The 16,842-nt window shown below is 36.2% G+C and overlaps 1 protein-coding gene across 2 annotated transcripts in view; it reads right to left on the minus strand.

The window, feature by feature from the left end:
* ATL1 (atlastin GTPase 1) overlaps positions 1-16,842 on the minus strand; it is a 73,484-nt gene that overhangs the window by 19,591 nt on the left and 37,051 nt on the right. For both annotated transcript variants that reach the window (XM_077761259.1, XM_077761258.1), the window contains exons 3-7: positions 10,076-10,323; positions 7,560-7,694; positions 7,018-7,122; positions 4,773-4,823; positions 2,343-2,399 (exon numbers count right to left, since the gene is read on the minus strand). In XM_077761259.1, coding sequence (XP_077617385.1) covers positions 2,343-2,399; positions 4,773-4,823; positions 7,018-7,122; positions 7,560-7,694; positions 10,076-10,323 — 596 coding nt within the window. The remainder of the gene's footprint in view (positions 1-2,342; positions 2,400-4,772; positions 4,824-7,017; positions 7,123-7,559; positions 7,695-10,075; positions 10,324-16,842) is intronic.

Genomic DNA, 16,842 nt, shown 5'->3' on the forward strand with positions numbered 1-16,842 from the left:
ATTTGTACTGCACTATAATCCTAATTGTTACACTTATAAATGACCTTTTAAAAATTTTCAGAATAACAGAGGTCATTATGGTGATCTTTGTACATGTCCAAATAAATTAAGAGGAGTTCTTTAAGATTAAGAGATAAAACATCTATTAATAACTCATTAATTAGCTTCTTTAATTAGTAAACTGAGACTTCAAAATACTGAATCCAAAACAGTGGCTCTCAACTTGACTCTTATACCTTCTGAAACTTACCCTCCTTGTATCTTTTTCAGTTTTATCTTCACCATTCACAGTACCCCTTCAATTCCTTCTGCTCCCTCCCCTGACCTCCTAACTGATTTCCTAGAAAAGGACTAGCCACATTGCCCCCAACAACTTCAAACTGCTAGAAGAGAAGGCTGTTTATAGAAGCCAAATTTAAACCCGGGTTGAGAGCTGAGTTTAAAGGAATTTTTTTTTAACCCAAGAAGACAGAAATTTGCTGCATAATTCAGGATTTTGTTAGATACTTACTGACCCAAACTATCAGTTCTGTTCCAACTAGTTCACTTAATTGTTAGTCCCTTGGATGGGAAAAAATGGTTAAAACTAGTAGGGTAAGAAAGACCAGAAGAACATCTAAACAAACCAGTTCTGCAAAATAAGAATAACAACAATAATAGTAATAATAAATTAAAACATTTGAATAGCCTTAGGGGGGGCAAGAAAAACAGATAAAACATAAGACCATTTCAGAAGACATTCTCTTAGTTATTAATTGGTCAAAGATTCAAAATTGTAAACAAAATAAAGATCAATCACAGGAAACATATACAGACCTCAGGAAAATTTCAGTCTTTTGGGTCCCTAAATAGCTGAAATAAGAGGGTTGTGAAATCAATCATCTGAGTTTCCACTATTTCTTATGAGGAAATTCACGTTGATATACAGGTGCTTTGGATTACAAGTGTGTTTCCGGAATGAATCATGCTCACAAACCAAGGTTTTACAAATTTTAGCTGTAATTTGACAGTATATAGCCTTTTAAGATTGGCTTCTTTTGTTTCATAATATCCATTTAAGGTTTCTCTGTGTCTTTTCATGGCCTGATGGTTCATTTCTTTCAGCTCTGAATAATATTCCATTGTCTGGATGTACCACAGTCATTTTATCCATTCTCCTATTTTGTTTTTTTTCAAGTTTGAGCAATTATTAATAAAGCTCCTACAAACATCTGTGTGCAGATGTTTGTATGGACATAAGTTTTTAATTTCTTTGGGTAAATACCAAGGAGTACAATTGCTGGATCATCTGGTAGGAATATGTTTAATTTTATATATAAAAAAAAAAAACCCACCAAACTATCTTCCAAAGTGGCTGTACCACTTTGCATACCCACCAGAAATGTAGGGGGGTTCCTACTGCTCTATGTCCTCATTTGGTATTGTTAGTGCTCTGGACTTTGGCCATTTATTCAGTTTCCTTGTATGCTCACATACCCCTCATGGTATTATCCATTTTGACTGGTGATATGTACCAGGGAGGGGCTGAATTCTAGGACTTAGCCTGAGGCCCTGTGAGAAGCCAATGCTGAGGCTGTTACGCTTCAGGTGAGCAGTCTTGGGTGTTCAAATCTGTACCTTTTTCAAGCTTTCAAGGGCTTTTTAACTTAATTATACTCTCCTGGTTCTTGATATTTAAAGAGGGCTAGGAGAGAAGGGAGCATTAAAGGGCCCAATAGTCTGCTTATATCCAATACAAGCTCATATATTGTCCTGATGTCCTGCTATTCCAAGAGGCTGAGTTGGTTGCTATTCTGATACTTAGAGCAATGAGGCAAGTGATGGTTCACAAGGGTCACTGTGTAAGGAAGAGAAAGTACCTCCAAAAAACCTGCACCCACCCAATCAATACCCTGTCTCTGGTTCTTAGCCAGCTTTTGCTGTGACTTGTAACATTTTCTATTGTCCCAGGAATCTTGTTTGCTTTTAGCTTTTATGTTTGACAAATTCATCAGTTTTCTTTAGGTTTCTGTGACATCTCTAGAGTTGAACAAGAGGAAAGAAGATATTCTTGCAGGAATCAAAATATCTAATTCATCTCTTCCTTTTCCCAGTTCTTTTATTTATTTTTTGTTTTTCCCCAAGAAATGTTTTTCCCATTTAAAAAAATAATTTGTTAAATTTTCAGTTTCCCATTTAATCTCCTATTTGCATCAAATAGCACTAACAAGGTATTCAAAGGGCTTCTTGAATGAAATAAAGAAAAAAAGAAAGAAATGTGACCCTCTCAATTAATTAATGTACCTGTCATACTCTTCAGAAAAATTTAGTAAGAATATACCATCATTTTATGCTTCACTCACCTGAAATGGCTTCAGGAATATTTCTTCCATCGCCAGTCTGCCATATTCAGTGAAAAGCTATTAAGAGAAATCACATACACACAAACACACAGAAAAACTTCAGTATCTGCAAAGTTTTACTTCTGTGGTTTCTTCCATTCATTTTCCCCCTCACTATAACAAAATACTATATTAAGGTTATAATAATCATTTTAAGAAATTAAGTATTACATAAAGCAGAATAATAGTAATTGGATATTTAAAAATTAAGAACATAAAGTTTATGTTAAAAATAAACTTTCTACTTCAAAGCTAACACCTTTATATCAAGAATGTAGGGCAGTTTTTTGTAGGGAATTGGGGGAGAAAGAACATGTTAAAAAATCTTTCAAAGCAGAACTTGCACAGATGAGACCAGAGCGCCATGAACTACGTTGGACATATTTAACAGAAGTCGTTGCCTGAGGAAATTTAATGGTGCAATGGGGTGAATTATTACAAAGGCATAGAAGTATCTGGCTTAAAAATACAACCAAATACATTGCCTTCTTCTGTTTTTAATTGCTCCCAATTGAGAGGCACCCTCTCAGTTTTTGTGTTGTTAGAAATGTAAGGAAGGGGTCAAAGAACAAAGGCCCTAGGGGGTGACTGTGATTAGGCCTCTGATGAGCATGTCATCAGTGGAATGGGTTTCCCCGTCTGTACACAGGAAATGCCACTTCATCCACAAGACTAACAAGCCACAGCAGCCACTCAGAGCTGGGCTGCAAGTGCTACAGAGGAAGTGCACTTCTTTGCCACTCTTGGAGAGCTCCCACAGCACCACCCGCCTCTCCTGCAGGAGGATCGAGGAAGCCCAGAGTAATTGTAGGCATCTGATTAGAGTGATTAAATGAAAAGTCTGGAATATCGTTTCTGGAATATCACAGCTTCTCCTGGGATTAGGCACTTTCATTAGAATCATCTACCAACAGAATCTGTATTCACAATCTTTTTTGAGGAGTATGGAAGTTTTGTCATTTACAGGAACATTTTTAAATGGTCTCAGAAAAAGATTACTTACTCAATATCAAAGTCCAAAATCAGCCCTTCTTTAAGAAATCCCTAAGCTGGTATTGAAAAGTGCCATGCCATTAACTTGGAAAATAACTGGCTAGGTTATGACACGTGCCTGAAGAAGCAAATTGTACTTATTACAAGAAACATCTAACAGTTATTCGGTGTATTACCTATTTGTCACAAATGCTCAGTGTGACGTACTAGAAATGTATTTGGGAATAATGTCGAGTGTGAACTCCAAATGATACTGCCAGCATCGCAGGTCACCTGCTCTATCATCCTCTGTTGTCTGTTAAACCTGTACATGGCTCTTATTGCCGAGATAGAGTATACATTGAAGGTACAACTATGCAGAGGGAAACTATCAGAGAAACAATAGGTTTTGCTGTGTAACAAAAATAACACGAATTGAAAGAGAGCAGAAAGTGTTACAGAGGTGTGAACTATCTTTACGAAATTTCTAATCTTTTACTTATCTGACGTGTAAATGCTGCTTGGAGCATGGAAGAAGACATGAGCCCCGGAGGTGCCCAGATCTCTGTGCCTACTCTCTACCACTAATTAGCCACATGAGTTTGGGCAAGTCATTTACTACTTTCAGCCAAATTTACCACATCTATAAAATATGAAGGGTCAATTAGGTGTCACTGAAGTCTATCAGATCTAAAATAGAGTTTTATGAATTGTCATCAGGTAGCCCCTCATAATTCTTAGGTATAAAGCGGTCCATGGGAAATAAAAATCTGGCATGCAACTGATATCATACTAGCAATTATTAAATCTCTGACCATAAGACTTCAACTTCACTTTTTTTCCTCTGCATTTTTGCTGTAACAATACCCTGAGAGCAGCATATAGAACAGAAAGGTTTTTATAACGAACTATTAAAGTATAGTTGATGTACAATGTTATATTAGTCTCAGGTGTACAACACAGCAATCTGATAGCTCCAGACCCCATGCTACGTTCACCACGGTAAGCAGTCACCGTCTGTCACCAGACAACGTGCTTATGATATTAATGACTGTATTCCCTATGGTGCACTCTTCAGCTCTGTGAGTTATTTATATCATAACAGGATCAACATCACATTTAGGGTCATTTTTAAGCCAAAGATTCTTTCCCTACTCTAATTCACCATACATTTTCAAATAGACAGGGCCAACAGCAAATAGCTTTACAGTAACAAAGAACTTTGAAAACTGAATTAGAGAGAACATGACCATACAGGGCAGAAACAAGAAACTGGAAATAAGACAATCTCCATTTGATTGTGTTTCTAAATATCTTCTGAATTGTTTAGTTTTCCAGGTAGGAAAAGGCCTAACAAAATCCATGCATCTTCAAAAGATTACCAGATAAATCAAAAGAAAAGAGTGTGCATATTGTTACCTGGAGGTGCTGAAGATCATCCTCCTGGACATTCTGGGATAAGTTATACACCTTGATTAAGAAATAAAGTCAAAATGAAAAAATAATTGGCATCCTTCGAAGTACTTAGTCATTTTTATAAATACCAATTTTCACAAAATCAAACTTTCTTATAGGTATTCTTTTTTCTTAAGTGTGTTTATCTTGAGAGAGAGCAAGCACAAGTTGGGGAGCAGTGGGGGTGGGGGAGAGAATCCCAAACAGGATCTACACTGTCAGCTCAGAGCCTGATGAGCAGAGAAACTCATGAGCAGAGAAATCATGACCTGAGCCAAAGTTGGATGCTTAACCAACTGAGCCAGCCAGGCGCCCCTACATGTACTCTTATATAATGGTATTTATAAGACCTTGACAGAGGAGTAAAGAAAGATTGAGAAATCATAAACAATGTACAATGATCATAAAATTGTCCCAGAAATACAACAGCCACCTGCTCTGGAGACAGAATATTAAAATTACTTATGAAACTAATTTAATGATTAGTCAATAAAATAATCATTCTTACAAGCATACCAAAATAAAAGCAGTCTAGATCTGAATAAGCCATACACGGAATTTTATCTTGAAAAATTATGTTGACTTTCTCACAGCTGATTAACTTTAGTTAAGTCTGTGGAAAGTCCTATTACACTGAAGTTAGATTCTGAGTATCAGGCTCATATCCTTATACATGTACATAACCACTTCATGAACAGACCACAGTCCTAAAATGACATTCTTTTTGTTTTTTTGTGTTTTTTTTGAGGAGTAATTTCAAAAAACAATGAAGGAGACTTCTATGTTTGTGTACTGACACAAAGAGTATACATTGTGCACTTATTTAAGTCACAGATTGTTTTTCAAATAATAAAAAGGTCATTACTAAGGACTTAAGATTTTTCAGTGAAAATATTAAATGTCTTCAGGTAAAATAGAAATATAGATAATAAATAACTGTGTTTTTTTTTTTTAAAAATANACTGTGTTTTAATTGGCTTGCACAAGTGGTTTTATACTGCTGATTATGAAGAAATTAGATATTAAGTTCATATTTTACAGGCTCATTCATTTAAGAAGTCAATTTTTAATTTTTTTAATGTTTTTTTAAAAATTTATTTCTGAGAGAGAGAGAGAGGGACAGCATGAGCAGAGGAGGGTCAGAGAGAGAGGGGGACACAGAATCTGAAACAGGCTCCAGGCTCTGAGCTAGCTGTCAGTACAAAGCCCAAGACGGGGCTTGAACCCATGAACCGTGAGATCATGACCTGAGCCGAAGTCGGACGCTTAACCAAGACTGAGCCAGCCAGGCGCCCCAAGAAGTCTATTTTTAAAAGCTAATCAATCACAGGTTATAATCATGACTCTCATTTTAAAGCTTTTTGTAAAAAATATTCAGTCTTCTTGGATCCGCCCTCTCACTGTGCTAACCACACATGATACACATGGCTCAGGAGCCTAATTCTCTGCTCACTTATATATCAGCCTTGACTTGTTCATCCCAACCACTTTGCCTTCCTACCTTTTTAAACTATCTTACCCGTCTTTTAACTGTTTCTTGGCCACTATTTCTTCTTGTTCTTTCTAATAAATAGAAAATATCTAAAAATTGTCTTAAAACCTTTTATGCTATGTGTTCTGTAGTTATAGTAAAGCTCTCAGAGACTTACCAGGACAATTTTTACAAGTTACACTAACCTCAAAAACAATACTTAACAAGAGACAAAGAAAAAAGGAAAGAAAGATTAAAACTTTTTGTAAGAAATTTATTTTCCTAAATGTTTTATTAAGTGTCTTTAAAACCTGGGAAGGCATATAAATCCTTTTATACTAAGCAATGTTTCTACAGGCTATGTAAAAAAAAAAATCCCATTTATAAATCTTGTTTCAGTAAATGTAACTTATAATAGGTAGTTCCAATATATCTATCTGCATACATTATAAGACTTAATGTTATTAAGTTTACTGTAGGCTTTAAACAGAAAAAATTATCAGTGAAATAACACATACTTTTCTGGCTATCAGCAGTTTCAAAACTGATCAGATGTAAGATTACAGTAACCAAACCAATTCTACTCTTATAGAAATCATAAGAACTGGGATGCTAATTGAGCCAAATAACATACTTACCATTTCTGTTATTGGTCTCACTACCACATGTATGTAGGAATACACATATCCATAATAATTAAAGTAACAGCTATTGAAATGGATTTATTTTATTCTGTACCTGTATTGAGCTGATCATTGTGCTAAGCGCAAACACCGTGGCCGAATCTCTCAGAGTTGACTGACTATCAAAGGTTCCCTGAGTGTCCATCAACAGCACTGCAACCTACAGGCAAACAGAGTGATCACTGGTATTTTATAGAACATGTGCAGGATTAGGGTTCCTACAAAGTTAACACTATGAGAACTATGGCAAACCATTATCAACGGATACTTAATAGGTAATTGTTTATGTATGCCATTAATGCCATAGAAAATGAAAATATTACTTAGCTGAATACTATAATGATTAATTTTCACTGGTAATCCAACCTAACAGAAACAGCGCTGAAACAAAAGATAGCTGTTAGCTTGCTCATCTGCTGTTCTATCGTCCCTATGATTTTATCAGCTTGATCAACAGAAAAGGAAACAAGGAATCTCTTTCCGTCTTCATGTCCAACAGCCAAAATTAGTTTTCAAAAGATCATTTTCAAAGATCCTGAACAGTGGTAACTACTGCCAATTGAAAACTCAATTTTCTTTACAAAGTTTGCATCTTACCTTCTTGCCGTCAGGTTTATTGATGAGGAAGACTTCACTCCATATCTGGATTCCTGTGGTCTCTCGTTCAGACCCACCTCTCCATGAGAAACCAGTCAATGGTTCATTGTAATCTCCAACCCAATCGACTGATTCCTGTAAATTAAAAAGGTCTGTGATATGGAAGTGGACGGTGGTATACTTGGTGGTATACTTTGTTCCCTGCATTCATTCTGGCATGTATCTCTCTGCAACTAAGGTCAAAAGGAAACACCATATCCACATCTACTGTACTGATACAATTACTTTCTTTGTTATCTAAAACATTGTAACAGAGGAGCAACCATGTGCTACATTTTATTCTAGGTCCTGGGAATACGAAGATATCATTCCAGATCAGGAGAAGCTTATAGCCTAATAGAAAGACAGACCTAACACACCATTATGATGCAATATATGCATGCCAAAATGGATGTGCATATTGGGCAAAGACAGAAGCACAGGAAAAGAACTAACTAACTCTTGGTCAGGTAAGACTTAATAGGAGAGGTGGTGCTTGTGCTAAAAACTGAAGGATTTGGGAATTTCCCAGGTGAGCAAACTTGGGGAGGGCATTCTAGAAGCAAAGAAATAAAGACAGGGGAGAGCATATTATGCTAGGATATACACAATAATAATACGTATAAATGCTTTAGCATTGGAGGAGGAGGGAGTGAATAGCAAAGGAGAGGCACCTAGTAATAGATGCAGAAAAACAAAAACACAACAAATCTCTTACACTTTATAATCTGGCAAGTGCCATTTAACACAAGGAACATGGCAAGTGTTACTGAGCATTTAGTTTTAATGTTTATTGCACAGTTAAAACTATGAATATGCCTAAAACTGTAAAATCCCCCAGTATGGAAACTAATATGAATACTAATTTTGTTCACTTAATTTTCCCAGCTGTGTTAAGTAGCGTATTAATGGTGATATGATAGAAACAGAGGGTTCTGTTCGGTTTCAAAGCCTGAAGTACTTTGGTAGTTCTATTCTTGATTTGTTTGCACTGAAGCTAGAAATAGAAGTATTAAAGTTAACTTTATAGGGGCACCTGGGTGGCTCAGTCAATTTAGTGATGTCGTGGTCTGTGAGTTTGAGCCCCACATTGGGCTCTGTGCCGACAGCTCAGAGCCTGGACCGTGCTTCGGATTCTGTGTCTCCCCTTCTCTCTTTCCCTCCCATACTCATGTCTCTCAATTATAAATAAACGTTAAAAAAAATTAAAGTTGAAGTTAACTTTACAAAATTACTCAAAAATACCCTAACTATAAAAGATCAATCCAAAATGAATAATTATGATATAAATACATAACATAAAGTTTTTTGGGTAGTATGTATTATGCCTTAATATCCGTATTTACAGCAGAAATGGCTGTGGGCAAAAGAGTAGAAAAAACTACTGGTACATTCTCCATTCCCAACCCTCAGTCCCCTGACTCTGCTTTTGGTTTATCCTAGGTCCCTTAAAGTCTCATTTCTGTGCCACACTCTTGTCTCAAATGTTGTAACGCTGTTCATTGTCTCTGGGGATGGGGTAAGATAAGAGAGAACATTCTGGGATAACAGCAAGATATACCTGATAGGATTTGGGGCCATTTCACGCATATGCATTTTCAAAAAAAAGCAAATGTACACCTACAAGCTGTGCATGTAAGTGTATTTAATTTTACAACAAAAGATAAAAACTACTGAAATATATGATGATGATGTATACTGAAATATTTATGAGGAAGTGTAACAATGTCAGCAATTTACTTTGAAATGAATAAAGTAATAAGATGCAGTGACAGATGTAAAGAAGGAAGAATAGCTGGAGTCACATGTGATGAAGCAAGAATATTAATGATAAAATCTAGGTAGTTGATACATAGATGTTCACCATGAAATTCTTTTAACTTTGTTGCCTGCTTGAAAAATGTCATAATAAATGTTGGGGGAATATGATTTTAATATAAAACTTATGATAAAAGTTATTTGACACTCTTTAAACACTCTAAAGGGTAAAGTTTATTATCCTATTACTATGCTGTATCTCTTTCTAAAAGAATAAAGAAAATAAGTATGTTCTCAGGGAAATGTTGCAAAGTGGCTTCAGACAAAAGTGGTCTATGGAAGTCAGAATGGTTATACCACAGCACTTTCAAACTAGTTCATATTAGGGAATATGATAATGGACGTGGAAATATTTAACACTACTAAATAAAAACACAAAGTGACAAAAGCACAGAAACATGAAAACGTTTTAAAACACTTTTTTGTTTTAGTTTATTTTGAGAGACAGAGTGTGCAAGTGTGTGCACACGTGGGGGTGGGACAGAGAGAGAGAGAGAGAAAGAGAGAGAGATAATCCCAAGCAGGCTCCACGCGTTCAGTGCAGAGCCTGACATGGGGCTTGATCCCATGAACTGTTAAATCATGACCTGCACTGAAATCAAGAGTCGGACACTTACCCGACTGAGCCACCCAGGAGCTCCTTACAACATGTAACGTACCTGGTTGTACATGTATCTCAACATGAAGTCCATCAGGAATGATTTTCCTTTCCTAAACGCTCCAGCTACAGACACAGCAACCACCTCCTTGTCCCTGACAGCCTCCGAGAGAAGGATCCGATTAAGTGCAGCTTCATCTAACTCAAAGGAATGGTCATCTTTGACGACGAGGACTTGGACTGGTCCTGCCTTTTTCACTGGCTCCTCCTCTTCTGAGCTCCATTCATATGTCTTTTCTGAAAACCCACCTGTTGAATAAAACAGCAATTTATTCATCTAATCTTCTCAAAATACCAAGAAATGTAGGGTACGTCTCAATTCTCAAATATCTGAAACAGGGGCATAGTGGAATTAGAAACGCTCATTTTAATGACATACATTAATGTCATTCACATCATGTTTCAGAAAGACGTATCTGGTCTTGCTGATCATGTGACCAAATCAAACAGAATTTTACTCTCAAGAAAGCTCTAAGTTAGGACAGAGATCTCTGTGTGCAGAGTGAGAAAGAAATTCAAAGCATTCTACTTTTGGAGTACAGGAATAAAAGGACTTAGTTTAACTTAGTTTAACTTAGCTTCTTCATCCCCTAGAAATAGGTTTAGTTATTCACATAAATATCCTTGTGACACTTTTTATAAGGTTGAACATACATAAGGGGAAATGCATACAGGGACTTGGAATCACATATTTTTCAAATTGGAATAAAGTTTGAAAGCACCTAGTTCAGCTCCCTTCAATATATGCATGCCATCCACAAAATACTATATTCTTAAATGTCTAAAATTATACTTCATAGCAATGGAGTACGACCATCTTCAAATCCATAGCAAAGAGGCCTAGACACAATTCAATTTAAAAAAAAAAAAAGAAATTTTGAAATTTATTTGGTGTGGCAATCTTATATATAAGCTGTGTGACCCTGGGAAATTACTAAACTTCTCAGTTCTTCATCTGCAAAACATAAACTACTAATAGTACCCATAAATAGGGTTATTGTAAAGACTAAGGGAACTACTATAAATAAAGTGCTAAGAACAGTGCTTGGCACATAATAAACTCTAAAGGTTAGCTATCATCATCATCATCATCCCCACGATTACCTTGGTGTTATAGACCGAACTAAGTATCCCTGGAAGGAGTTTCTGCCTATTTTCCAGAAGTGTGCGTGCGTGTGTGTGTGTGTGTGTGTGTGTTTTCAGAGTTTTTATTTATCTGATAATTATATAAAGAACTGATACAACTCAATAGCAAAAAAAAAAAACAAAAAACCCACCTAATCCAATTAAAAAATAGGCAGAGAATCCGAACAGACCTTTTTCTATGGAAGACATGGAAAATGGCCAACAGACACATGAAAAGATGCTCAACATCATTAATCATCAAAAAAATGAAAATTAAACCAAATAGATATCACCTCACACCTATTAGAATGGCTATTTTCTTTTTTTTTTTTTNAAACCACATCTTCTTGATCCATTCATCTGTTGTAGAATGGCTATTTTCAAAAAGATAAGAAACAAGTGCTGGCTAGGACACAGAGAAAAGGGAATCCATGTGCACTTTTGGTGAGAATGTAAATTGGTGAAACTACTATAGAAAAAAGTATGGAAAAAATTAAAAATAAAACTACCATATGATCCAGCAATTCCACTGCTGGGTATCCATCTGAAGATAATGACAAGACTTACTCAAAAGGATACACATTCATTACAGCATTATTTACAATAGGCAAAATATGGCAACAACTTAAGAATAACTTAAGTGTCCAATGATGAATGAAGGGATAAGGAAATTCTACCATGTGTGTTGGTAAATGTAGGTATGTGTGTATATACATACATGCTCACACACACATACACAATGGACTATTACGCAAGCATAAAAAAAAAAGAATAAAATCTTGGTATCTGTGACAACATAGATGGACCTCAAGGGTACTGCGCTAGGTGAAATAAGTCAGACACAGAAAGACAAATATTGTATGGTCTCTCTTATATGTGGAATTAAAAACAAACAAGCTTATAGGTACAGAGAACAAATTGGTGGTTTCCAGAAATCAGTGGTTGAGGGTGGGAGAAATGGGTGAAGAGGGTCAAAGGGTAAAAACAAAAATATAGCCAAAGAAATCTCATTCTCTTGTCAAGTCTTTATGAAACTCTAGTGCTGAGTTTCTTCATATGTAAGATGGAAAAAAAGTTTTTTAATTTTCAGAAGCGTCAGTTTTGACAGAGGTCAGCTTTTAGAATTAATCCTTGATATGCAAGAATTTCAGAACTCTAGACTGCGTTATTTGTGGTATATTACAAAACAGCTTCAGTGTGTCAAGTGACACATTCTTACATCCACTGCCTTTGTAATGTAACTGCAGCGTCTCCCCACTTTGACTCTGGGTCAGCCATGTGATGTGCTTTAGCAGACATGACACAGCAGAGGCTTGGAAAACCACTTGTATTTTTCCATTTTGCTCTTTTACTTCTGCCATTCACCGTGGGAATATTCTCAGACTAGTCTGCGGCAGAATGAGAGACCCTTGGAACAGAGGCAAACTGCCCAGTCCCAGCCAAACCCCATAGCAAACCAACCCAAGTCATATGGGAGCGCTCAAGCCAAGATCAACAGTTGCCTAACAACCATTTCAACATGTGTGATCAATAAATGCTTACTGTTCTGTGCCCCTGAGGCTTTGTGGTTGTTTATTATGCACCACAACAGGCAATACACTATTGATACAGCCTACAACCCCTTCCTTTAGAAAGGCAGTACAGTGTAGTGGTTAAAAATACAGGCTCTGGAACCAGAGTGCAGAGATTTGAATAAAGGCTTCCCCATTGTTGAGTAACCTTAAGCAAGTTGTCTAATCTCTCTGTATCTACCTCAGAAGGTTGTGTGAATTAATGCATTTATGTAACACACTTAGAACAGTGGCTGGTACATAACAAATGCTATTAGTATCATTATAGAATTAGGAAACAAAAGCCAAAGATGTAACTAATCTTGCCCAAGAAAAGGATATGGAATTTCTGCATCAGGCAATCTACCATGGGTGCTTTCTAGTGTTACTACTTATTTGTTTTTAACATTCCAGCACAGTATTTATTATTATTTGTACTTCTGACACGAGGAAATTAAGAACGGGGTTAAGTAACTTTTCCAAGAGAGTGCCCATTAGTAAGCACTAGATCCAAGCTCACACAATTAGTAACTGTCAACTTGAGATTAGATCCTAGGTATCTAAACTTTCATCCCAGCCTTTCTACTATAACATTCTGCCTCTTTAGTGGAAATCAAATAATTCTTGGACACCACATACGTGGGCTCATTTGCTTTGTATCAAAAGAACAGCAAGTCAAAACAGACACCGATTAATTCTTCAGATCAGATATATGACCTAGCCTCAACTCACCCCTCAATAATGTTATTTCTGAACCAACTGGGCTCTTAAAATGACCTTTCATTTAAATCTTTAAAAATATATTTAAAAGACATCCTTCATTTTGTCTGCAGGCACACCTTGGACATATTGCCGATTCAGCTCTAGAACACCACACCAGAGCAAGTCATGTAAAAGTTGTATTTACACAACACTGTAGTCTATTAAGGTGTGTGGCAGCAATAGGTCTAAAAAAGTCAAACTATGTATGTACCTTAACTTAAAACTATTGCTAAAAAATGTTAACCATCATCTGAGCTTTCAGCAGGTTTTGTTGGTGGAGGGCCTTGCCTCGATGCTGATGGCTGAGGACTGATCAGGTTGCTGCAGTCTGGGGTGACTGTGGCAATTTCTTAAAATAAGACAACAATAAAGATGGCTGCATTGACTGACTTCCTTTCGTGAATGGCTCCTCTGTAGCATGCAGTGCTGTTTAATAGCTTTTTACCCATACAGAACTTCTTTCAAAATTGGAGTTAATCCTCTCAAACTCTGCTGCTGCTTTATCAACTAAGTCTGTCATATTCTAAACCTTCTGTTGTCATTTCCACAATCTGCACAGCATCACTACCAGGCATAGATTCCGTCTCAAGAACTACTTTCTTAGCTTATATAAAAGAAGCAACTCCTCATCCATTCAAGTTTTATCCTGAGATCATAGCAGTTCAGATCCATCTTCGGGCTCCACTTTTAATTCTAGTTCTCTTTCTGTTTCCACCACCTCTGCAGTTACTTCCTCTACTGAAGTCTTGAGCCCCTTAAAGTCATCAAACTCAAAAGTTTTAAATATTGCAATAACTGCCAAAACATGACACAGAGACGCAATGTGAGCAAATGCGGTTGGAAAAATGGTGCCTACAGACTTCCTCAACTCAAGGTTGCCACAAACCTTCAATCTGTACAAACGCAGTATCTGTGAAGTACAATAAAATGAAGTGCAATAAAACAAGACATGCCTATACTTACTAAGAAGTCTTATAACTAGAGAAAAACAAGCCAATTTTATCTTTTGGTGTTATTTCAAATGAGTCTTCAGATTACATGTATATATATACATACATACACGTATGTATGTATATAAATAATTGCACCACCTTGATAACTGTATCTCTTTAAATACGCTGTTCGCCTGTAAAATAGCTATTGAAGTATTACAAATCTAACACATAATTTTAGAGTTTCATTACTGGAGACAGACATATACCAATACTTTCTGAAAAACAGCATCCGGAGACAACAGGACCATTGCCTATAGCCACGAATCAGAGCTGTTTTCTCAGCAAAGTGAAGAAAAATTGAGTTTATATCCAAAGGATGATAGCTTCCATATTGCCTTATCTCAGATGCTTGAGTCAGTCTTTGTGTGAATCCCAGTTTCACAACTACACATATACGAAGCGGTGGAAATGATTTAACCCCCCAATGGCTCACTATCAGCTATCTGAAAAACAAGATTAAGAATAGTGCTTATATCAGAAAGGTTTTAATGACAATAAAATAATGCTCATTAAATGAAGGCAAAGAGCCAGACAAATGGTATGTGCCTAATAATGACCTCTACTAAAACTATTATTAATAGGACTATTATTGTTACTAGTGACTTCTACTAATACTATCATTTATTATTATCTATTCATATTTGATTCCAGTACTACCTGCCAATCTAATTTCAGCCACAGAACACAGGCCCTTTTTTGAGGATAGCAAATACACATTTTCTGGGATGAAGCTCTTTGCCTATCACATATTTAGGATATGAGTACACAACTGATGTGACTTGGGGACCCTGGCTAAATGATATTTTGTATAGAAAAACATCTTCAGAGATGAAAACTATCTCACAACTTTCTACAGACTTAAATAATTCTATAAGATTAATTGTATCAAACTACATATATATAAGAGGTACTCTGAATGGAATTTCTGGGTTGTAATTTTTTCAAATTGCATCAAAGATGCAATCTTTTAAAGTGGTTGTACCAATTTTTCACTCCTCACCCACTCCTTTTCTTTTTTTCNTGATTTGCTCATTTTAGCTCCTTACCCACTCTTAATAGCTTTGTAGATATCCTATAGATCCATATCCTTTCCAACACTTGGTTTTGTCTGACTTCTTAATTTTTGTCAGTTACATAGGTATAAAATGAATGAGTGGTATCTCATTATGGTCTTGATATACATTTCTCTAAATACTGATGAGTTGAACACATGCCTTTTGTCCATTTTTCTATTGGGTTTGTCTTTTTCTCACTGATTTACAGTGGTTCTTTATATATTTTGAATGCCAGTCCTTTGCTATATGTATGGCAAAAGTCTCCTAGTTTAGAGCTTGCCTTTCCACTTAAGCTGTTATTGGTGAAAAACAATTCTTAATGTAAAAGATTTTATTCATAATTGATTTTATGATTAGCACTTTGTCATGTTTAAGAAATTATTCCTTATACAAAATGTGAAAATATCATATACATTTCCCTACTTTTTAAATATATTTTTAAATGTCTGTTTTATTTTTCAGAGAGAGACAGACACACACACACACATACACACACAAGTAGGGGAGGGGCAGAGAGAGAGAGAGAGAGGGAGATACAGAATCTGAGCAGGCTCTAGGCTCCACGCTGTCAGCATAGAGCCTGAAGCAGGGCTTGAACCCATGAACCATGAGATCATGCCTGAGCCAAAGTTGGACACTTAACTGACTGAGCCACCCAGGCACCCATACATTCCTCTAGTTTTTAAGTTTTGCTTTTGATATTTAAGTTCTTAACCCACAAGGAGTTCTATTTGTGTAAGATGTGAGATAGGAAACCAACTTGATTTTTTCTATATGAGTAACAAAATTTTCAGAACTCTATCAAAGCCTCCTTTCCTCATGCAGCCTGCCACGTGATCTTTGTCATAAATAAGAATTATACATATATGCATAAATATACATGTATATATTTATACACATACACATATACACCCACACTGTTTCTGATCTCTCAGTTCTGACCCATTCAACAGTTTGTCTCCATCAGCACCAACAGTACACTATCTTAATCAAAAAAGCTTTATAAAAAGTCATATATAGTATGACCATATTTCTTTTTTAAAATGTTTATCTATTTTAAGACAGGTGGAGGGGCAGAGAGAGAGAGAGAGATAAAGAATTTCAAGCAGGCTCCACGCTGTCAGCACAGGGCCCGACATGGGGCTCAATCTCATGACTATGAATCAAAATCAAGAGTCAAATGCTTAACCAAGTTTAAGCCACCCAAGCACCCCAGCCATATTCTTCTAATTATTATCTGTCTTGGCTATTTTGACCCTTTCCATATGAATACTGGAATCA

Source organism: Crocuta crocuta, unplaced genomic scaffold (genome assembly GCF_008692635.1).
Source record: "Crocuta crocuta isolate KB4526 unplaced genomic scaffold, BGI_CrCroc_1.0 scaffold163, whole genome shotgun sequence".
NCBI classification, from domain to species: Eukaryota; Metazoa; Chordata; class Mammalia; order Carnivora; family Hyaenidae; genus Crocuta; species Crocuta crocuta.